The sequence below is a fragment of the Cryptotermes secundus genome, unplaced genomic scaffold (genome assembly GCF_002891405.2).
Source record: "Cryptotermes secundus unplaced genomic scaffold, Csec_1.0 scaffold205, whole genome shotgun sequence".
Classification (NCBI taxonomy): Eukaryota; Metazoa; Arthropoda; class Insecta; order Blattodea; family Kalotermitidae; genus Cryptotermes; species Cryptotermes secundus.
Window position 1 is genome coordinate 1,013,544 of NW_019731570.1, and position 24,617 is coordinate 1,038,160.

At 38.1% G+C, this 24,617-nt stretch overlaps 1 protein-coding gene across 3 annotated transcripts in view; it reads left to right on the forward strand.

Annotated features, from left to right (window-relative positions):
* Positions 1 to 24,184, forward strand: part of LOC111867096 (serine/threonine-protein phosphatase 4 regulatory subunit 4) — an 80,483-nt gene extending 56,299 nt beyond the window's left edge. The window contains exons 15-20 of one of the 3 annotated variants that reach the window (XM_023856600.2): positions 3,741 to 3,873; positions 7,095 to 7,158; positions 12,150 to 12,199; positions 12,732 to 12,768; positions 17,945 to 19,921; positions 23,124 to 24,184. In XM_023856600.2, coding sequence (XP_023712368.1) covers positions 3,741 to 3,873; positions 7,095 to 7,158; positions 12,150 to 12,199; positions 12,732 to 12,768; positions 17,945 to 19,921; positions 23,124 to 23,139 — 2,277 coding nt within the window. In that variant the 3' untranslated portion in view covers positions 23,140 to 24,184. Of the gene's footprint in view, positions 1 to 3,740; positions 3,874 to 7,094; positions 7,159 to 12,149; positions 12,200 to 12,731; positions 12,769 to 17,944; positions 19,922 to 22,301; positions 23,008 to 23,123 lie in introns of those variants that run through there. The other 2 variants (XM_023856599.2, XM_023856601.2) reach the window with 2 other exon arrangements.
* The last annotated feature ends 433 nt before the right edge of the window (positions 24,185 to 24,617 follow it).

Consider the following 24,617-nt stretch of genomic DNA (forward strand, 5'->3'; position numbering starts at 1 on the left):
GAAGAGGTTTTGTAGAACAGCTTTCAAAATTTCTGTGAGGATAAAATGCACCACTTGTTATGTTGCATCTTTGAAATCATCAGTTGTGCGATATTTAGTGTTGAACACTCTGTCCTTGAGATATCTCTACAGGAGAGAGTCGCGTAGATTTGGATTTAAGTCTGGTGACAGAGACCACTTACATGGTCTGACAATAAAGTTTGTGAACTCGCCATGGTTTGCCATGGCAGCAGTGGACAGGAACTGCAGTATGGCTCGATGATGTCAGCATATCAGCATTTCACAACTGTGTTGTTGATCCATGGCAGTCTCTTTCTGAGTGGCGTCTATTATTGTCTGAGGGTGTTTTGGTGTGCTGCCATGAGAATGTTGGAATAAACATTAAATTTCTTGTTAAACTTTGCAAGAATGGAAGCAGAATCAAAATGCTGAAATAGTTTGATGAATGGGAGGTCATCCTATGTTATCGTACTTGAACTCTATCAGCAGTTAGTCTGTGCTGTAGGCATCAAGCATTTGAATTGGTTTTATTTTTGTACATCCATGTTTTTACTCTGACATTGTAATAATTCAGTGATTGAGTGATTACACAGTCTGCAAAAATTTTTTTTTTTCAGCTGCATGGAATATTTTTGGTAAACTTTATGTTTTCTAGGATGCTGAATCCAGAAATGACCTCAGTTTCCCCCTATCATGTACGGTTTTTTGGAAAATAATAGGGGTTTACAATAAAAAATCATAACAGCAATGAAAAAAATCACTAATTTTATTACATTGAACTAAACAAATTATTTCTCATAATTAAACAAACAATTCCTTCATGATATATTTAACATTCCGTGTTCAGTCTTTTTGCCTCTGAAACCTTTTCTTCTTCTCTTTGATGCTTCTCCAAACACAGTTTCACTTTCCGTTTCCCGCTTGATCATACAGCAAGTTTTTATTTTTTAGTCTTGACCCTAGCAATTCGGCTGCATCTTTGGAAAGGCTTAAATCTCTAACTAAGTCGTTGAGCTCACTCTGAGAAAAAGGTTGGAGTCCCTCATCAACAGAAAAATCTGAGCTGGATTCATCATGGGGTGGTAATATAGTTCTGTCCTCCGAATCACTCTGTATATCATCCAGACTGGAAGGTGGGAGGGGAACTGGTATTTCAGAGCTATGAGGCACTGGACGAATAGCTGAATTAATTCTTTGACTGGCGTGGGCGTGTTTTAACGCCCGAATGATGCCAGGCATTCCCTGGCGTTGGCGTGTTTTAACGCTTTGACAATCTCTTCCCTTCTTTGCTCTCTTGGCACTCATCAACCAAAGACATATATATGATAGTTTTTGTGCATGTTTGTAAAGAACCCTTGTAAACTTTGTGGGGGTCTATATTACTGTCAGAACCCTCTGAGAAGGAAAAGGTCAGAAAATATTTCACATTCATTCAGTTTCACCATGGCTTCTCGCAGCAAGTGTCTTCGTGTTCCTACAGACCAGCTGGAAAATGTTGTGAACGAGATTTGTGCTGATGATGATAGTGGCGATGAAATAATGATTCCTGAATTAGATGAAGTTTTTAGTGACAATAATACAGTGATAGACAATGATCCACAAGACAGTAATCATGAACATTTACCTACCACGAGTGCGGTGCCTGACACGCCCATCTCATGAACGTACGGAGACATTGTACCCCCAATATTTCCATTTGCTAATAGTTTCGGGATCAAAATTGATATAACACATAAAATGCATCCCTTTTCATGGATTAAAATTTTTTCTGGATGACGACTTGGTAAATCACATCACAACTGAAACCAATCGCTATGCTCACCAGCACTTCAACACACATGAGTTAGCTCCTCACTCTTGAGAACACAATTACAAATATGTCACACCAGATGAAATCTGGACATACTTAGGAATTGTGTTCATGACAGGAATCGACAAATGCCCTGAAATTGAAGAATATTGGTCCACTAGGCCCCTATTTCACACTCCATGGTATGGACAAAAAATTTCTTTGCGGTTGAATAGTTTCATTCTATTCAAAAAGAACACAACAAACGAAAAATACAAGAAGAGAAATTACAAATTCAAAGATTTAATATTGGACTGTGTAGAAAAATGACTGAACCAAACAAACAGTGTGGAGAGGGAGAAGATTCAAGGAATGAAGTGGATGACGAATCTATTGCGTCAGACTCGAGTGCAGTCACGCCTCCCCCCCTCGACCTTGAAAAGACCACCAGTGAAAGAGCCAGTAAATCATCTAGAGGGAGGCCTGAAAATTCACAAAATGGTCCATGTTCCTCCCAGTAACAAGAAGAATGGTGCCCTGAGAAAGTGTCGCGTGAGTGCTAAGCACAAGATTAGAAAAGAAACAAGTATCATGTGTGCAGGCTGTGGTGTGGCTCTTCTGCAAACTTTCATGTTTCAATGTTTATCACACGAAGAAAAACAAATAAAGAGGTGTGGAAAAGCATTTATTGCATAAAATATTGTATTTTAATTAGTTCCTAAAAATTTCGTTTTTAAAAACCAATTTTTGTTGAAGTTGTTTAGGAAAAAGTAACTACATGCATTTTAGCGACATAGGGTTTAAAGGGCCTGCCAGGACAGGGGTGGGATTTAAATACCCTTCGCGCCAGTCAAAGAGTTAAGGTATGGGTAAGATATTTTCTTTTTATTTTTTGTATTAAAGCCTTTCACATCTACTGAACAGAAATAACAATCAGTCATGTGGTTTTGATGTTCATGCCACATCATAGGAATGCCAAAACGAAATGAGTGTTTCTTACCCTTAAACCACAAACAAAGATCTTCCTCGCACCTTCTGCACACCTTGTGAGGAGCCCAAGGTTTGTCTTGATCCCCAAGTTTCAATTTGAAATAAGCAAAATACACTTTCTTCACAAAATCACTTATATCTCTTTGTTGACTTTTAACTGTGTATTCACCACAAATAAAACAAAAGTTGTCCGGAGAAATAACACAACCTCTTTCAGCCATAATACAGAACTAAAACACAAGCACAGTCACGTTTGAATGCAGGATGTAAACTGAGTGGCTTATACATCATCCGAGATCCTGAACTTATTTAGCATGTTGAGACATGATTAAATCTGACATCAGGCTTGTTTATACTCATTCCTATTGCCCCAAAGAACATGTCCAAACATGCTCAACCGAGCTAGTAAGATTCCTCACCTTTCGCTACAAACAAAGTAAACGTGTTGGGACATGATCCCCTGAGCTCCTCACACCGCCAGACCCACCCTACCAACCCCTTCCACCTCCCCACCATCCCACCCATTTTCTATTTGTATTATTTTTTAGATTCACTCTCATAAATATTTTAAAGTAAGAAATAATTATTGGATATGGTTTTTAGAATCAACAATAGGATACCAGATTTCATATTGAAGAGAAATTTCATGCAAAATTAAACTAAGAATATGAGTTTTGCAAAAAAAAAAAATTGACGTGAAGGATTTTTTTTACTACTATTTCCCGTTTTAGTGAGTAAAGATCTATAAGAAACAGCAAAAATATCCTGTGCAGTTTTTTGGTTGCAGACCTGTGTTATTTGTGTATTTGTTTGTTTCTTTTTTGATTTTAATGCCAATTTTAATGCATTTCCTTGGAATTTGTAAGGGGGAAATGAGGAAGAACACAAGAAATTGTAGAACCTCAGTCAGAGTAGATATTATGTCCAAGCCAAAAGAACAGAATGTGAATATGATTTACAGATTGGCAGTCAACCTCCTGCATCAAAGGAAGATATAGAAGATCAAAGAAAAGCTGATGAAGAAACAAAATTATCTGGAATTGTGTCAGCATTAGGCAAACGAAAATTTGTGGGTCAGACAGATCTAAAGAGACGTAAGTTCTTTGCCTTAGGTTGGGGAATTTGTAGTGACTTTAGTTACTCATTCAGATATGTACTGCAACAGCAATTTAGAAGAGGTTATATAGATTTACATTTGCATAACATATGGTTTGGTTTAGTGTGTTCAACATTTTTGGACTTATTATGTAAAAGTTTTTCTTCTCATACTGCTGAAAATAAACAGTTTAAGCTTCTCTAAAGTAAATTTCCTTGTGGTTACTACAGAGTACGATCAACATAAAACCTGAAGAAAGTCTTCTGGGATGTGGCACCATGTAGATGTGGTGTTAACCGACGTTTCAGAAGAATGTATCACCTCCATCTTCAGGGTAGAAGGAAAAATAAGGAATCCACAAGTGAAGAGACCGTGAGAACCGGTACAAGCTTGTAGATGATACGTTCCTCTGAAACGTCAGTTAACACATCTACACAGAGCCACATCCCAGAAGACTGCTCTCTTCATAGTCACCGCTGTGAAAACCTCAAATCTTACAACATAAAACTTGAATCACGCCTATTTTGATGATTTTAGAACCAGCTTCAGTGACCAAAATATGTTAGATATGTCATTTTTGCTGGAAGTGCGAGCCACAAGGGAAAAATCTCAGAACCCAAATGTGATAATGCAAGCTTACATTTTGTTCTGCTCTTCACACAGCTGAGTATGTATCACTTAGGAAGGTTTCTGCTTAGCTACACTTCATACACATGGACATGTGTATGTATGTATATTTAAAGATAAGATTTAAGTGTCAAATTTGCTATAAATTTATATGATACAGACTTTCCTAACAGAACATTTTAATATCCCTTTCATACTGCTGATTGTTCCACGAGATAGTTCAGAAGCTCCACCAATTTTTGGAAAGCAGCACTTTCACCTTCGACAGATGTCATTTATTTCACTTACACATGCTGAGTCGGTCTATATTGTATCTGCACGTGTTTGAGGATAGTGGTGTGAAAAGTTTTGTGCACTTTGCCATGCAGTAATATATATACAAGGTGCTATCAGAAAATTCCTGGACTGTTATTGTTGTAACTGCCTCGGTTAAAGAAGATGAACGTGGAGGCCAAGGTCACACTTACGCAAGCCTATTGCATCAGTCTACCTTGAGACATCATGATTTGAGCATGCATTGTTTTTCAATTTCGTGTTTCATTTTGTCTGCAGTTGATGGCAAAATCGAGCAATGTGTCTGCATCAAGTTTTGCATGAAGCTCGGTAAATCTGCTACCAAAACCCTTGAAATGCTTCATGAGGCTTTTGGAGAACATTCTTTAAGCTGGACAGCAGTTTTTGAATGGTGTTCATGTTTTAAGGCCGGCCGAGTGTCAGTTGAAGATGACGCACATGCAAAGCGACAGAAAATGTTGGAAAAAATTTGAGAACTCATCCATGAAGACCATCGCTGAACAATCCATAAGTTTGCAGACATCATTGGGATCAGTTATGTAATTTACCAGGAGATCTTTGCCGAAATTTGAACGTGCACTACTATGTTCCTTCATCATGACAATGCGCCCGCCTGCACATCCCTGAAAACCACAGAGTCTGTGACTAACAACAACATGGTTATCATTCCCCATCCTCCCTACTCGATGGATTTCCGTACTCTATGATTTTGCTTTGTTACCCAAATTGAAAATGAAACTGAAGGGACAGTGTTTTGAAACAGTGTCTTGACATCCAAAGGAAATTGCAAGCGGTACTCAACAAAGGACAGTGACTTCCATGTGCTTTTGAAGCATGGAGAAAATGATGGGATTGCTGTATACATTCCCAAGGAGACTGTTCTGAAGGAGATGGCAGCCAAAATTGAGAAAATAAAGCCAGCATTCCTTTTTTGACCTAGTCCGGGGACTTTCTGATAGTACCTCGTGTGTCTATATATGCAGGGGGGGGGGCCCAAAAAAAACTACTTACTCTTTGATAGTCAATATCTTTGGAACAAAATGACATGTAGTTACAATTCTTGCGTGGTAGTGTAGTGTAATGTTTTCTCAACAGATGGTGAAGGTCACATGAGTCATGTGAGTGTCGTGCCGCGTGCGCACTACGAGCAGAAGACAGCAGCAGTAATGGCTGAAAGGTTGTTCTTTGAGCAGTGCAAGGCTGTATTGAAGTTGTACTGGAAGTAAGAAAACATTAAAGAGGTACAACAACAATGGCAGAATGAGTTTGGAACTCAGCCACCAACATGTCGAACAATTGCCCGTATTTGGGATAAATTTGAAGTTGATGGTACTGTTCATGATGTGCATAAGCAAAGATCTGGGCGACCACGGATAGTAACAAGTCCACCTTCCAGTGCTGTGGTGTTGCAACACTTTATATGATCAGCACAAAAATCTGTGAATCAGTGTGCACGTGAAAGTGGGGTAAGCCGATCAAGTGTACTACCATTGAGAAGTCAGGGCATACTTGGATGACATTCTACCTGGACGATGAATAGGTCAAAGAGGTGCTATTGAGTACCCACCACGGTCTCCAGACCTAACATCTCTCAGTTTCTACCTATGAAGGATTTAGTTTATCGACAAAAGACAGCTACGCTGAACACACTACAAGAAACCATTGAAGCGTCGTGTGCAGCCATCACACTGGACACACTGACAGTCATAGTTTGCTCAGCAGTTCGGCAGCATTGACGCTGTTTAGCTGCTGATTATGGTCACATACAATGACTCTCTCTCTCTCTCCGCCCAAGAATTGTAACTACATGTCATTTTGTTCCAAAGATATTGACTATCAAGGAGTACATTTTTTTGGAACCCTCTATATATATTGGGCGGGAGGAATTGATGAATTATGAGTGAATATCTCATTTGATGACAAATTTCATATATTAGACTTTATTAAAGGTCTGAGTTTGTCTTGTTTTTATACTTGTAGTTTACTGATTATATCTGCAAAGTCCCACAAGATAGTTTACTGGTTTCACAGGTATGTAAATCCAGCATGTGAGTTCTGCTGAACTGCTAAGATTTATGTTAACAAAGAAATGGGAAAATCTATTATAATTTATTATGTCTTTGTGAATACTCCATTTTCTGTATAGGTACATGATATACGAAAAATGTTAAGCCTGATACATGTCTTGAAGAGAATGTGAATTTACTTTTTATTGTTGTAACTGATGAACTGGAGCTAGGAGGGCATGCTGGTCTCATAATTGTAGTGAATGAGAAGAAAATTTATATTTAATTTCAGGGTTTATTGAGTTTAAAAGTCCACCAGTTCCTTCTGTGGCAGAAAAAAAGAACTATTCATCAAAGTGAGTATTTGTAATGTCTGCTTCTCTGTGGGTAATATTAATAAAATAATTTTTTAAGGTGATGTAATATAATATAATTACATAAAGGAGGATAATACTGGTAGGGCATGTAACATACATGGGGACTCAAATCATGCATAAAAAGTGTTGTTTGGGAAATATAGATCTCTTGAGAGACGTGTGCAGTTGACACAATAATATTAAAATTAATCTTACATAATTAATGAAGTTATTTTACTTCTTTGCATCTGTTTACATCAACCATATTAATCAAAATAGTTGGAATAGTTAAATATTTTGGTGACTTATGCCATTGGTAGATCATTTTAGTATGAAAACATGAAAGTGAGCATTGCATATCTTCTTGGATAAATGCCTTGTAGCTTGTTTGCTTGCTGCCCTCTTCATGCTGGTTTTTGACCTGGTGTACTCTTGAACCCTGAAGAAGGAGGCAAAATGTTTCGCTGAAACGTCATTTGACTTTAATCAGACTGCATGGTGTTATTATATGCCAGAAGATAGAGCTATCCATAACCACCACTGTGAGAACCTCAAATCCTACATTTATCAAATGTTTGTACACTTTAACACTCAAGTGGCCTGATGCTGGTGAAAATTCAATGAAACAATTGTATTCTGATTTGTCTCATTTTGGTCCGTCACACTGCTAATTACAGAGTGGATAATTTTCAGTCCAGTTTGACTTACAAGTTTACAACACTTCAGTCTTTTTCACCTTACATGTTTTGATTCAAAAGAATCATTCTCAGAGGCGCACCACTACGAGCAGGAAACACTGTCACATAAGATGTTTTAACCATATGCACTTAAGCTATGAATAATGCTCACTACATAAATTTGTTGTTATCACAGTTGGTTTTGGTGTTTGTCCCAGGCATTCACGACGGCGCTTCTTGAAGAGTAGACTTCCATATGATGTTTCTTTTAAGCGTATTTGCTGGGTATTCTGACTGGGATTTTCCACTGCACGCGATGTGATATTCATTTTTTCATACATTAGCCTCCCAATATATTTAAAATTGTATTAAAATTTTGCATGTAAAAAATTAGTTATTATGTTAAAATATCGTGAGCCGACACAGCACGCACGTAAACTACACAACTAATAATAAGAACATAAAATCAAGAGAAATAAACGACATCTCCCACCATCAGGAAGAAAACAACATGACCCAATGTCGGCTCACGATATTTTAACATAATAACTAATTTTTTACATGCAAAATTTTAATACAATTTTAAATACGTTGGGAGGCTAATGTATGAAAAAGTGAATATCACATCGCGTGCAGTGGAAAATCCCAGTCAGAATACCCAGCAAATACGCTTAAAAGAAACAACGTCATACGGAAATCTACTCTTCAAGAAGCGCCGTCGTGAATGCCTGGGACAAACACCAAAACCAACTGTGATAACAACAAATTTATGTAGTGAGCATTATTCATAGCTTAAGTGCATATGGTTAAAACATCTTATGTGACAGTGTTTCCTGCTCGTAGTGGTGTGCCTCTGAGGATGATTCTTTTGAATCAAAACATGTAAGGTGAAAAAGACTGAAGTGTTGTAAACTTGTGAGTCACACTGGACTGAAAATTATCCACTCTGAAACTATCGTAGTTATTTGATGTAGACAGATGAAAGGAACTGAGGGAACTGAATATAATAAGGCATGACAACATGCTGCAAAAGGAAGTTAGGTAAATACATTGTGAAAATGTGATTTGAATTGAATCGGTTCATGATATGGTTCAGTGTGGTGAGCATTTCTCATCAAGGTAATGAACTTTTGGTTCCATAATAGAGAATTTGTAGACCAGCTGAACAACTGTCATCTATTTAAGGAAGACCCTGTACCATATAGTTAGTTTGTTTTTACTTGTTTGGTTAAAGTAACACATAAAGTTGGATAGTCAGAAATAGGGGGGTGCTTACCATGGCAAGAGCACAGAGATGCCTTTGTGAGAGAACATTAAGTGTTTCATAGATACTAAAGCTTCCAAGAGAAGAGCTGATAGGGCACCATCAATTGTGTGGACAGGAGTTTTTGAAATTTTCTCACAGAAAGTTTGATACAGATTAAATATCTTCTGTTTTTTATCATTGTTTTTGTGGTAGTCTGGTGCAAACGTGATATTCCCTTTTTTATTACACAATTTTACATATGAGTCTTTGTTAGAAAGAGAAAAGAATAATAGTTGAGATCATAATTCAAAGTTCATAGGACTAGTTGTGCAGAAAAATTTAACTAAAAGGCATTTCTAAACTAGGTCACTTCTGAACAATCACATAACAAAAATGAACAGAACTATAAAATGAAACAGTGCACTATATTAGATATTTTCCCCAGTATATTTTTTACTTTTGCTACTGTTCTGTGTAATATCATCACATAATGTGGACAGTATCCAATGTGTTCTATTTTAAGTGTGGCAAATTGCGACGGTCGCTGATCACAGTTCATATGGATTTGTGGGAGCCCAATGCACTTGATCATCCATGTAGTCTTCTGTGGTCAAATCAGGCAACTTGGGGTGGGGAGCTGGAGGAGGTCTGTATTTCATATTCTACACACACATTGGTTTTGCTGTTATTCTTGGCACTGATGTGAAGTGTGACCTCATTGCTAGCTTATCATGAGCTGATTGTTCAGAAGTGTGACTTGGTTTAAAAATGCCATACATACAGTGTAAAGCTTTCACTTCTTAATATTGTAACGTGTTTCGTTACTGAAGACGCCGTTCGGATTGTTAATTGGTTTATTTAACAACCTACAAGTAATGGCTACAATTAATTATAACAAAGTTGCGGGGTTTCACACTTTATAACCCTATTCGCAATATTCAATTCACTCTATTGTCAGTAGTCTACACGTTTCACAGTACGGGAGCTATACAAGTGTCACTGTGTTACGCACTCCCAATGAATTCTCAGTTATTACAAACTGTCACTGATTATCACACTTTTACTCGTTCACTGCTGACTGGAGAACTGTCTTCGGCTGCTGATACACTTTAACTAACTGCGACAACTGAACTCGGTGAAGGCCACATTTCAACTCCCTCACAGGCAGTGCAGCTCTCTTATATAGTCGCAGTGTTTGCCTCTTACATAGCAACGCTGTTTGAAGTTGTTTATGGGTACGTAGCAATTACGGCGTTGCGCGTTACGTCACCGCGGAGGGGGGGACGGAGTGCTGACTCATCTGCCACGTCACTGTGGCCAGAGTTGCCATGTCACTGCTGGGTAGGGAGGGGTTGTCCTCCATTGTGCAACATGTCACACTGCTCCCTCCTTAAGGCTGTTCGTCCCAAATAGCCTAACGGTGCACCCCCGTTCCTTTGCTTTGGAGGCTGTTCTTGCAGCATCTGTTCCCCGGCCGTTACAACCGCTACATCTTCCCCCTTTTTATGGTTGCTCGTCTCGAGCAGCTCCATGATAAGGCGCGAGCCGGTCCAGGTGTACAACCAACATCCTCGACCTAGGGGTCCTCTGGATTCGGTATACCACATCATTTATCCGGGTCACTCCTTTGTAAGGACCTTCCCAGGATGCATGTAGTTTCGGCGATTTCCCTTTCCTGTGCATTGGGTGGTAGAGCCAAACTCTGTCGCCTTCGTCATAACCTGCGGAGTTGGCCAGTTTATCGTACTGAGTTTTCATCCGGTCACTGGTGATCTTCAGGTGTTGTTGGGCATAATTGTGGATGTCGTGCAGATGATCCACCAAGTCTGCAGCATAATCGGTTGTGGGTAGTTCTTTGTCTGGAGGTACTCCAAACAGCAGGTCGCAGGGTAGTCGTAGTTCTCATCCGAACACTAGGCTAGCAGGGTTCAAGCCCATAGTGTCATGAGTGGATGCCCTGTAAGCTAGGAGAAAGAGGGGTAACCTCTCATCCCAGTCCCTTTGGTGGGATGCGACGACCTTTCACAAGTGCTCCTCGGTGGTCTTGACATAGTGTTCCACCATGCCATCCCACTGTGGGTGCAGGGGTGTGGTGCGCGTCTTGCTCACTCCCAGGTGTTGCAAAACTTCCTGCAGTAGATGAGACTCGAAGTTACGGCCTTGGTCACTGTGCAGCTCCCGAAGTATGCCAAAGCGGCAGAAGAAGTTGGCAACCAGAACTTCCGCTATTGTCGAAGCCTCCTGATTCAGGATGGCGTACACTTCCGGCCACTTGGTGAAGTAGTCCATAGTGATCAGTAGGTATCGGTTTCCTTGGTCGCTTCGTGAGAAGGGTTCTGCTATATCAGTGGCTACTCTCTCGAAGGGAGCCCCGACATACTGGTGCATTTGCCCACAATTCCTGGTCCGTGGTCCCCGATTGGATGCACATGTGTCACACTGTCGACACCATTTCTCAATATAAGTTCTTGCTTGGAGCCAGTAGAATATCTGCTGAACCTTATTCAGAGTTTTGTTGACACTGAAGTGACCTTCTGACCGTCCACTGTGTAGTTTGCTCAGAACGTCCTTCACCCTGCTCCGAGGAATAATTATCTGGGCTACTTGATGTCTTCTGTTGGTGGATTCCCAGTCGCGCTCTAGTACGCCGTTTCTCACAGCGAGCGATTTCCACTGGGCCCAGTAGCTTTTGTACTTGGGACTCCGATCTGCAATATCCTGCCATTTTGGTTGTTCGCCATTTTCTAATTCTTGTAGAATAGGCCCTATGTCGGGGTCTGAATATGGACAAATTACATGGAAGTATGCTGCGAAATATAACAGTTGATGTTTAAGTATGTTCATAAGAATGTGATACTTCTTTATTGAAAGTATCAAGATAATGCCACAGGTCTAGATGTATCTTATTTGAGAATCTTTTGAACTGCATATGTTTTTTTACATATTTCTTCATTTGAGAATATAAGGGTTTATAATAAAACTAAGGTAATAAAATCTTTTCCTATAGTAAGGTGAACATGGTATTGGCTTGTCATTAACAATGTCATAGCTAATGTTTTTTTTTACAGTATACCTACATCAAGCCCAATCAGGACAAGCCTCCAACACCCAACAACATGTAAGTGTTAATGGTCTGAACATTGTGTAACCTCTATGATAAATGTGCATGACCCACTGTGATTGCCCTGAGGGGGTACAGTTAAACATTCCCAGTAGATTAATATGAACTGGAAGTAGAGAAAGGAGGTGGTTTCTTGACAGAAATCTGAACTAGATTTACTGCATTGGGCTGTATGATGCAATTTCTGTAAAGAAATTCATTGATTGGTTGGCAGATACATTAACTGAGTAATACAGGGAATTGGGTGGTAGAAATGAAGAAGAGAATTGCTGTAAGAAAGAAGTGTAAATCAGGAATTACTACAGTGACTTTACACAGAGCTTGACAGTTAATTAACCACTTTGCATTAAAAGATTTCACCAGTTTTCAATAGAAAAGAAAGTACTTTTTATAGAAGTAGTTTCAAGTCCACCATGTTTTTGTAGTAATAGTTCACTTTATGAATGCCGTTTCATAATTGGATTTTATTGCTTGTTGTAGTGTTGAGAAGCATCATAATGTTAACAAATTATGTTTATTTTGGTTTTAGTTTTTGGTGGTGTTCCACATAAGAGCGCAATGCAAAGGTATGCAAATACTTTTATCTGTAGTGTTAGGTTCCTTATACTGTGTGAAATATGACCAGAAGTTGGAAGGATAGAGTGATCATTATTTTAAATAAATGAATTCATCATCATCATCATCAGTAATCTGTCAGACGGCAGGTCCACAGTCTCTTCCAAAACAGTTCCTCCACTTGATGCGATGTAGAGCTTTCTCCTTCTAATGAAAATATCCTCTTCTGTCCCAAAGGTCATCCAGCATCTTCTTACGTCTTCTTCCTCGTCTTCTGGTCACTTCTATCCGCCCCTCTATCTTTCCTTCAATAACTTCTTTCAGAAGGCAGTTTCTGCGTAAAACATGACCAATCCAATTAGCCTTCCGTTTTCTTATTTCATGTAGGATATTCCTCTGCTCACTGACTCTAATTAACACTTCTTCATTTCTCACATAATCGGTCCAACTGATCTTCTCCATCCTTCTCCAACACCACATTTCTCCAAATGAATTCATTGGGAATTATTTTGAGGCATTGATATATATGTATAAAAGACTTATTACTGATAAGAAGAAAGTAAAGTGAGACTTGATACCACCATTACTTACTGATAGTTATTGTGTGAGATTTTATTTTATTGTCAGTAATTAAGATATAGACATACTATTGTAAAATTAGTAATAGCGTAAGATTTTTATATTAGTTTTATTTAAATATAATCTTTCAAGTCTAACATAATTTATATTGGATATCTGAAGTCTGTTAATAAAGTAATCTTAAATAAATAATTCAGAGTATTTTCTGTATAATCATCCATTGCATGTCATTTGGTGATAATCTCAATTTTCCAAAGAAGTCAGTGTAATTTTTCTTTTTCTAAATTTTTCATGTCTTGTAATAATATTAATCCTTTAAAAGTAACTCTATAGTACAACTAGTCCTTGAGAAGATAATATCACTCACTAGTACAAGAAACTGCATGCATGTGTTATTCCATCATCATCGTCATCACCATCATCATCATCATTTATTTGACTGCCAATGGGTTTTTACCCCATGGCAGTGGTAATACAATAAGACAACACAAAATAACTCGCCACTCTTGAACAAAGCACAGCACACAAAACTACACAACAGTAAGGGTTATGGATGATGCATCATGTAAATCTGATTTTTTTGTTTACAGTGTGCATAAAAGTAACTTCATGTTAACCTTTGTTTATTTTGTCATAATAATTTGATACGTGTGTTTTGTTTAAATATATGTTGAGGTCTTTATTTTTCTATCATCATCATGATCGTCATCATCATTTAACAATGATGTCAGTATTTGATGCTGCATAGTGCTCAATGATAGAATGATTAGTGAATAATGAATTGGAAAGGATTTGGAAGGAAGCAATTGTGGCCTAATTTTAAGGTACTATCCTGACATTTGCTTGGAGGTAGTGAGGAAAACTGTGAACAGTCTCAGGGTTGTGTCCTGGGTGAGATTCAAACCATGCAACTCATGAATAAAGTCAGAAGTGCAATCACTTGAACCAACATGCTAACTTAGAGGTTTCTAATTGTAAAATGATCACACTTTATCATCAGTTGATTGTCTTATAATACATGTATATCCTGTAGCTGAAGTCAGCAGTTATATTTTCCCATTACTGCAGCTTTTTTTAAAGTTACATGTTATTTGCCACACTGCATTTTAGAAGGATTTTTTTCATGATAATCTACATGTGTAACTCATTTTAATCTCGATGGCTCTGGGAAGTGAAATTTTGTGGACCTGGGAGGGAAGCAGGTTGATTTACCATAGCAAACAAAAGTCATTCTTCTGTGATTAAATATTAAGTTGAATTGGTGGTTGCCTGTTTTCACTGACCACTGTACAAGTGATTCAGAAGGGTCATTCTGTTTTATGTCATATTGTTTTGGCTGCTGTCTATGACCTAATAGATGCTTGAATATTAGTTTGTTGCTAGATCTATGATGGCAATGGAGATTGCAGTAATTTTTGGCATTTCCTGAACCATTCTCAGATATTTGTGTTTGCTTTAACATTTTTACTTTTGGTGAAAATAAATACAGTATTTGTATGTCATCTCAGTTATGCTAAATATGAGAATTTAATATTCCTAAAATATTTATTTACTAGGTGCATAAATATTTAAATTACCACTGAAAATATAGTTTTATGATGATGATGATGATGACGACGACGACAATGATGATGATGACGACAATGACGACATGATGATGATGATGATGATGACGACGACGACAATGATGATGATGACGACAATGACGACATGATGATGATGATGATGATGACGACGACGACAATGATGATGATGACGACAATGACGACTGGATGATGATGATGATGACGACGACAATGATGATGATGACGACAATGACGACTGATGACCACAAACAGAGACCATGGAAAGGTTAACTATGGCTTATGCTTTGGATGAAGGATTTCATTGATTATGTCCAGCTTATGTTCATACAGACTGAAGGCAACCAAATTTGTCAGCTTTTATTGTTATTTGCATCCAGAAAATTAACCAGTTTGCTTGTTGGTTGGTGGTTTATGGTATTATATTGTCTGTGGGTTTGTGTTTGTAAGTATATGTGTATCTGTTGGCCTGTAATAAATTTTGAACCAGTGGACTAATTTTCTGGAGCTTGGTATGCAATCCCAGCACTCTTCACACATTATAACTGCCTTATGCAGCTTTATTTACTTGCTGGTTTTGTGATCCTGTAAGAACAACGACCTTTATGACAGATGCCGGTTCTTTTCTTTTATTTCTTTTGCCTCCATCTTTTCACTTTCAGTTGTCATAAATCACGACTTTCCAACTTCTATTCCACTTTCTAGCCTATTTTCAAAAAGTTTCTTTGTCATTTTTGTTTTAGTCCATTTGAATCACATACTCCAATTACTGCAGTTTTCTTCTGTTAATATTTGATACCAGGTCAGGGGTCTTGTGTAATCCTCTTCCTGAGTGGTTCCAATTTTTGGTACCTCATGATTCCCTACTGCCCCAACAAAAGCAACATATTGTTAGGTTACTGAAATTGGTGCAGCCATGGTCCCACATTATCTAGACAATCAGCTCAAAGATGGCGGTAAGGTTATCAGCCTTACGCGCCGGCTGCGCTTTGCTCCCCAGGAAAATTATTTAATTAATTCCTGGTACTCATTTCTGTTAGAGGCTGAGTAAACCCCAGGGCCTAGTGCGACTGGAAGGATTAGGTCAACTGAAAAAAATCCAATGACCTCATCGGTACTTGAACCCGCGACCTTCTGGCTTGTAGCATAGCTCATAATATTAAATATATTATATGTTGGTTTATATATTTGCAAGGGCCTTTAAGCATAGCATTGTCAGATGGCTGGGCAAGTGGTAGCATAGTTGGTTGAGGCACTATGCTACAAGTCCAGATGAGGTCATTGAATTTTTTTTTTTCAGTTGACCGAATCCCTCTGGTTGCACTATATCCCTGGGGTCTACTCAGCCTCTAACAGAAATGAGTACCAGGAAATAATTAAATAATTTTCCTGGGGAGTAAAGGGCGGCCGGTGCATAAGGCTGACAGCCTTACTGCTATCTTTGAGCTGGTTGTCTAGATAATGTGGGACCCACAGCGTCTCACAGCCTTCTGGGCCTTCAACGCCTGTTACAGGGATAGCTTTACTTTACTTTTTTACTTACTGTCAGATGGCTAATAAATCTCATTCACTAAAATTTTTGGGACTAGAAACTCTGTAATGCCAATACATTTCTAAAACAGTTGCTTCCCTTTTTCTTCCTTTGCTTTCTCTTATGACTTATGTAGAAGTTAGTCATGACTTTGAACAGGTTGGTGTAGAGGTTACATTCAAAGCTTGTATTTGGGAGGTGCTTGGTTCAAATCTCAGCTGGGACACTAGCTTGTTGTCTTCCCATCCTTTTTGCAGCTCTAATCTTAATTTTGTTCTGAAGGTATCTCTTGTTACCCACAATTAATGCATTCCTGGAAGTCACTGCATAAAGAAAAATTTTGGAAAGTCAGTTAATTTTTGCACAGTGTGACAAGGCACGTGTTCCACCATCATGAAAAAAAGAATTAACAGTAACTGCTTACTTTGAGATTTATTTTTGATATTAGTATTATATATTTACATTTTGTGAACAATCAAATGACTTAGGGGATACTAGTGAGGGTGAAAAACAGGATCCAAATGAGGCTGGGTAGGCTACAAGTCAATAGACTAGCAATTCTTGCCTGTTACCTTAAAGTTGTGAAATCTGTAATATCCTTTTAATGTTCTGAACGTCTAGGTACCGGCAGCAAACAGTGGCACTTATGTATTGTCTCAGTACTGTTTAGGTTGTCAAATAATCTCTTTGCCCCATCGTGAGTGATTATGGTGGAAAGAGGAATGGCATGTTGGTATTTATTTTCCACCCACTAAGCCACCATCCTTTTCAATCTATCCATAATTGGCACCCTAATTTCTGTGAACTTAATAGTCATCATCCCCATTATACTAATGGTTCCTAAGTTTGATTCAGGAATTCCTGTGGCATTGGCTGTTTCAGACATCCATTCATTACATTCACATCACGTATAATTCCTCAGTGCTAACAGATTTCCTTTGCTGCTTGTCATCAGTACACTTCAGTCAGTGCTCCCATGTTTGGACATGATAATCAGTTTTAAGTTATGGATTGCACAAAATTAAGGAGTTAAAATAAAATGTCATTTGTGATGCTGCAAGCCTGCAACTGCAGACAAACTAAGCACAACTGAGTGCAGCTGAGAATGCATATGTGAACAGTAATTGTCGTGGTGTTTGCCCATTTTTCAGTTGTTCACACATTGTGTCATTGCAGTTACATGACACACTGAGGTACTGATTTTTTAAATGAAATCGCATTGTAGCAAATTCATGTGAAGCGAAACCACTTATAATGAGGGATATCTGTAGTTAACAAATGTAGGTGCTGGACTAATTAATTGTGCATGGGCTTTAGTCTGTGCAGTTATTTGGTCTGCTTATAGATTTGACATCTGGGGATATCTTCAGGTGTGAGAATCTTATGCTTATAATGTATATTTACTAATATGACTTCTCTGTACTGTTGGATCTGTACAAAGGTGCATGTTGTGTTAATTAACTGGAATGAGTGGTTTGTGTGCTTTTATTTTAGCTGGCAGTTTGCACCTGCAACTAACGACATTTCCCAACAAGCACAGAAAACTTACATCTGTTTAGCAAAACACAATAAGTTGGGGTGCTGTTCTGCATCTCATTTTGAATTTCCTCAAAATCCTTCATCCGGTAAAGATTTCTGTGAATGTGTAGCTGGGAATGAAGACATGCACTTACAAAATCTAAGCCTTTTACGAGAAAACCTCATTGCTTCTGCTGGTTTACCCAAACTCACAGCTGATGCTTCTGATCCTAATGATGACAGTGCCAATCATTTGAGGGAGGTATGTAATACTGTAGGAGATGACACAACTAACATGCATGGCCCTAATTGCAGTACCTCAGATAATCAGCTTGCAGACATACTTAATTTTGAATGCAAAGTATATGCTTTGGGTGGTGTGCCTCATCCTCAACACAGACATTGGCAGTACCAAGAATTTAACCCCAGCATTAATTGCAGTCTGGATACTAACCATGCAATTGGAAATTGTGAATTAGCTACAAGGTTTATTGTTTCCAGCTTGGAAGATGAGTTCTATGTCGATGCTGGAATTCGAATACCACAGCAGCTTACCACATCAGATTTCACACCATTACCATCCAGGATACCAAATTTACGTGAAATACTCTGCAAGAACAATAGCACTTCTGTTAGTATAAATTCACAGAATATTTCACAGTCAGTTTTGCAGAAAGAATTTAAGAGAGAGTGCAAGACTCCTGAACCTGGAAATTGTAGTATGGAGTCAAAATCCAAGTTCAGTGGAGCACACAAAATAGTCACAAAAACTAGTAATGTAACAGCAGCCTCAAAGCCATCAGTTTCTGCTAATGTTACAGCAAAGAAAACCTTTATACCAAGTAACATTAGTAAACGTAATTCTGGAGTTTTCAGTGGCAAGGTTGACTATCAGGGTCAGCAGACTTCAAGGGGTAAATTTAATTCATCAAATAAGCAAAAGCCAGCAGTAAATGTCCCAGCTACCAACAGACGGCACAGCTACATAGAGGGAGACAAAGTTGTGAAAATAAAAGCTGGTGACATCAATGAGGAAAAGAAAGATTCTAGTATGTCTGAGAACAGGAGACACAGCTACTTAGATAGATTACAGATATCAGCATCGCATGATGGTACAGAAAAGCATAAGGAAACTTTTACTGTGAAGAAGTTAAACCCACAAAGCCAAGATCTCTGTGAAGCAAAACTGTCAGTAACTACTGTTACCAGCAAGCGGCATAGTTATAATTCAGTAGTACAAACTAAGAGAGGGGATACAGATATTCCAATGATTAAAAGAGGCGCGGCATCAAATCGTCATTCTGTAGGGCCAGAGACTCGTAAAAGTACATTTAATTCCCAGAGCCAAATTAAGAGGGGAACATCACTAGACAGAGAAACTGGAACAGATGTTACTGTTATTGGTAATACTGTAAAGAGACGGAGTATGATTATGCCATCAACTGTGAAACATACAGTGCGGCGACACAGCTCATTGGAAATGGATGATATGGACAGGTTGACTATACAGGCAAGAGTACAAGGAAGAAGGGTAGAAAACAAGTTCCTCTCTAGTAGTGTGCAAAAAGAATTAATGATGTTTACATCAACAAATGGAAAGACTGTTAACAAAATGATTGATATTAGTAAAACTGAATGCAGTAGAAATACACAGAGAGAATTGCATTCTTTGGATGATGTTGGGACTACCAGTAAAGGAAACCATGCAAGTAAGATACCACGAGGAGGGGGTACAAGTTGCCATTCAAGCCCCGGAAATAGTCGGGCATCAAGTCCGACTGTTCTTGTATGTGGCAGTAGCAGTAGGCTCCGCCAGAGGACAGCACCTAACAGTCGAGCATCCAGTCCAACAGGAGCAGATAAATTACAGCAGAGGCTATCTCTGGGAAGCTTGAATTGTTACATAAGCAAATTGAAGCTGGCAGAGCCTGGAACAAGCAGATTACCTGTCAGGTAAGTGTTCTGCAGTTAAGTGCTGAAGGGTTGAAAAAAGGGTTTTTATATGTTCTTTGCATGCATAATGGAAATTTCTCTCTGCCTGATTGTATGTTTAATTTCCCTAATCTCATGACAGGTATGGATGAAATTAGAAATGGTAAGGCCACAGAATGTTTACAGGTTCATCGTTGCCTTTAGAACTCCCCTTCATAGAAATGCACAAATTAATTTTTCTTTTATTTTGATACCAGTAATCCCGTGGGTAATAATATAATTTAAATGAGAGATAATTGTATGTTTCAGTGTCATTTCTGTTTTCAAGAGATTTCTGAAAGAATTTAAATTTAATACACATATCCACATCTCCTGGACAAGTCTGACAGACCAAAGTAAGGAACTTGATGCAGAAGACCCTTATTAATTATTGATAAGCTTGTGTATGACACATTTAGTAAATACTTTAAAATGGTATGCACCTTTTAAAGTAGGTATGTGCACTTAAAACACTTGCAGGTGTTTGTCATCCACAGTCATCATGTCTACAAGTTACATGAGAGATGTCAAATTGGAAGATCAAAATAGAGAATATTACAGAAGTGGGTGGATGTCTAAGAAGTGGTGAACTTATGTTTTCCATTTTTTTCTGAGTGTAGCAACAGGGAACAGCAAACTTGCATACTTTCTGGGTTAAGGAAATGTTTAGAAATATTTTTGTCACTTTTACAAGAGAGGAAGGCTTGGATAATTATATGAAATTTCTGACGTGTCTTTAAAGACTTGCATTCCTCTAGCAAAATGTGCACTGTTCTAGAGTAAATTTTCCTCTTACAGTTGACACACCTTTACACCACTGTAGTAGTTCAGTTTTGGTTCATTTAATGTCCATTGAAACAAGTGCTTGTTCATCACCCATTGAAATTCATGTGATTACAAATTATCAACTGGGAGGGATGTGATGATATATGAAGGAGGAGTTCTGCCTGTTACATGAGAGTGATTGGTTCGAGTGCTGTGGTTGAGGCAAAGAACGTGTTATACCTTTGATTCCAGACAGTGAAATGTTAAATTGTGCTGATCCTCTTAATATATTCACCTAGTTGGATCAGTTCCTTTTACCTTAAGTTAGTGGTATTTGTGAAGTGTAGACAGAAAGCATATTTACAGTTTACATCCATCTAACAATTCCACACAACACATTTGGGGTGCATGGTAGCATAGTTGGTTGAGGCACTATGCTACAAGCTGGAAGGTCGCGGGTTCAAGTCCCGATGAGGTTGTTGATTTTTTTGTTTTCAGTTGACCTAATCCTTCCAGCCACACTGTGGCCCTGGGGTTGACTCAGCCTCTCACAGAAATGAGTACCAGGAATATTCTTGGTGGTAAAGGGCGGCTGGTGCGTAGGGCTGACAACCTTGCTGCCATCTATGAGCTGATTGTCTAGAAAGTGTGGGAACCTCAACATCTCACAATCCTATGGGCCTTCATGCCTTATTACAGGGATATCTTTACTTTTTTACTTTACTTTACTATACTTTACACAACTCATTATTCCGACATTCACAAGTATAACACTAAAGGAAAACAAGATTTGTATGTAGAAACATGCACCACTGTTTATTGCAAAATAAGTGAAATTAACATGGGAATTAAAATACGTAACAGCTTTCCCCCTGAATTAAAAATAACAGAAAATTATAGTTTTTAGAAATAAATTGAAAAGTTATTTATTACGAAACTTTTTATTCTCTGCAGAAGTGTTTTAGTAACAATGATGGACGGTAGTTTGGTGGTTCAGGTTGGTTCTGATGTGGTGCAGATGTATGTAGATGGTATAGGAGTACAGGTTGCTTTATATTGGATTGTTGGGGGTTATCATCAATGGTTCCTAGCATCAGCAAGGGGATAACGATCGTAAGATGATTCTATTGTTTTAGATGGTTTAAACTGACTTGTCAAATTGTATTTGTGAAACAGTTTATGGGTGTAAATAAATTATGAATTAATATAAGAGTGGAAAAATACACTCCAATTTTTAATATATATAACTTCTCCTCTGCTTCTCTGGGGTGGTCAGTATCTCATTGGCTCTTAATATATATTTATTGTAGCCCTCTGTTGCGAAGTTAATCATGTTATAGATATCACATAGACCAGAATCAGAAATTGTTTTTCTCTATGTTTCATTAAATGTTCTTCATAAGAAGTGTTTCCAGTAAAATATATAGGTCATAATGAGACCTATACTTGTGTATTTATTTAATTTTGTATGCTCTAGTGTAGCACTGATGGTCAGAAATCCAAGCAGATTATCTAATTTGCCACAGGTCTCCCAGTAAACAATCTTTGTTGAAAATAATGTTCTTCCTTATATTAACAATATTTTTTATATTTTCAGGAATTTCTCTCACCCGCAGTGACATTTTAGATGCACACATAGCATGTTGCCAAGAAGCAGGACAGTTAGTTAGCAAAGTAAAATGTCACTATAACAAATGCCATTATGACAAACGTTACATTTGATAAACTATACTCATTTAGTTTCACATATAAACATATTGCTTCATTATGATGTACACTAGTGTAATGAACGCTATTTAAACTTAAATGTTCAAGCATGTGCTTTAATTGAATATCTAATATGTTGATCCTTGATACTAAGGTTAAAGTCATTCTACACAGACCTCTCCATTCCATAACCAAAACACGTATGAAAGTCTGATGAATATCTCATTCATATTGATAGTTAACAAAATAGAATTATGAATCTAACATAAATGTGATTTATATGTTACAGTTATCATATAAGTGGACTTTATGTTATTCTCTTGTGTGTCTTTCTACCCTTGCATAATAGATGGATGCTTGTTGAGGTGTATTCAGTATAAAGCAAGCTGTACACATACATGTGCTGATCTGCTACTTAATATAGACACAATTGTCGTATCCTTATATTTCATTGAGAAACATATACTTCGAGCAGAAGCAGATTATGAAGGATCTAGGTATAAATTCACAACAGTAGTTTGATGGATGTAGATGTAAATGCACAACAGTAGTTACACAAAGTAATATTTAATTTATTAAAGAGAATACTTGATGAAGTATAATCAATTATAATAGTAGAATTTAACTATGTGTTGATTGAGCTGTGGTCTGGATGACGGGGGAATCAGGGTTCAATTACTAGCAGGAGTAGTGATTTTTCTGTTCTTCACAGCATCCAGACTAGCTAGGGACCAGGCAGCCTGTTGTCCATTGGGTACCAAGGGTCCTTTCCCTGGGAGTGAAGAAACTGAGGCATGAAGTTGACCGATTACCTCCATCAATGCCAAGGTTAAGAATACATGGAGTTGTATCTCCAGTGCCTTATGTGTCTTCATTAATTAATGAAACACAGGGACGATTTTATCTTTACCTTTACTATTATATCCACTCAATTAAAGATAACAGTTTCTTCCACTTGAATCTTGAATCTCAAGTAAAATTATGGTGTTATGAGATATTAATAAACTGTTTAAAGCTGTGATATTTTTCTTGTATTACACTATTAAAAATTTTTCATAGATAGAATCACAACATTAATGTACACTAAGTATCTCACAACCATAGCTCTATAACTGTCCTTAGGATTTCATGGTCTGTATCCAGTATATTGGTTTGCCTTTGGGGTTTAGCTGCACTGTGTGCTGATGTTATTTCAATGTTTTGACATACACTGCATTTGCAGATGTTTTAGAGTGAATTAGGAGGAGAATGCAATCCACTATATAGGTCTCACAGTAGAAGTAAGGGTGGGGGCTGTAGAGCATGTCACTATCCAATGGGAAGGAGCCATGTCCTTATATAGTAGCAGTCTCATAATGGGAATAAGGGTGGAGCTATGCAATGGATAGGATTTATTCTGAAAATGATGACTGCAGTGTATTTTGAAACAGGACAGCCCCAACACAATACGTGGCTAAGTACTGAAAGCCAGAAGTACATAATAGCTATATTATCCAGTGCTTGTCACCCACTTCAGTGGGTAGATGATTATGTTTTCTCATTTGTTGTTTAATTCATGAAGTAATACACTGTTTATTAAAGGTATAGTGATGGCTAGGTTATCTGATTTGTAGATTATCATGGCTGTAGGACAGCCACAGAATTCTCTTTCTTACAGCTGAGTGTACTGTGACACAAATCTTCCATAATCCTTGCCCTAATGAGGTCATTGGATTTTTTTCAATTGACCTAATCCTTCCAGCCATACTGTGGCCCTGGGGTCGACTCAGCCTCTAACAGAAATGAGTACCAGGAATATTCTTGGAATATTCTTAGGGGTAAAGGGCGGCTGGCACGTAGGGCTGACAACCTTGTCGCCATCTATGATCCGATTGTCTAGAAAGTGTGGGAACCTCAATGTCTCACAACCATATGGACCTCCATGGCCTGTTACAGGGATACCTTTACTTTTCTTACTTTTTACTTTTATGCAGGGAGGTTATTTGATGGGATGCTGCCTGGTCAAGCAGGAAGGACACACAGTACTCATGCCATCTTGTGCTGTGTGTGTTCAGACTCATGGTGTAGTTGACAGGCCAGTAGCCTATACACACCACAGTTTTGCCCTGGTAAATTGTTGAACAGGTAGTGTGAAGTGAGCTTATGTGTTATGTGCTGGCGACTACAATTCCAAACCCCCGCTACTGTATTAAACAGTCAATCATAT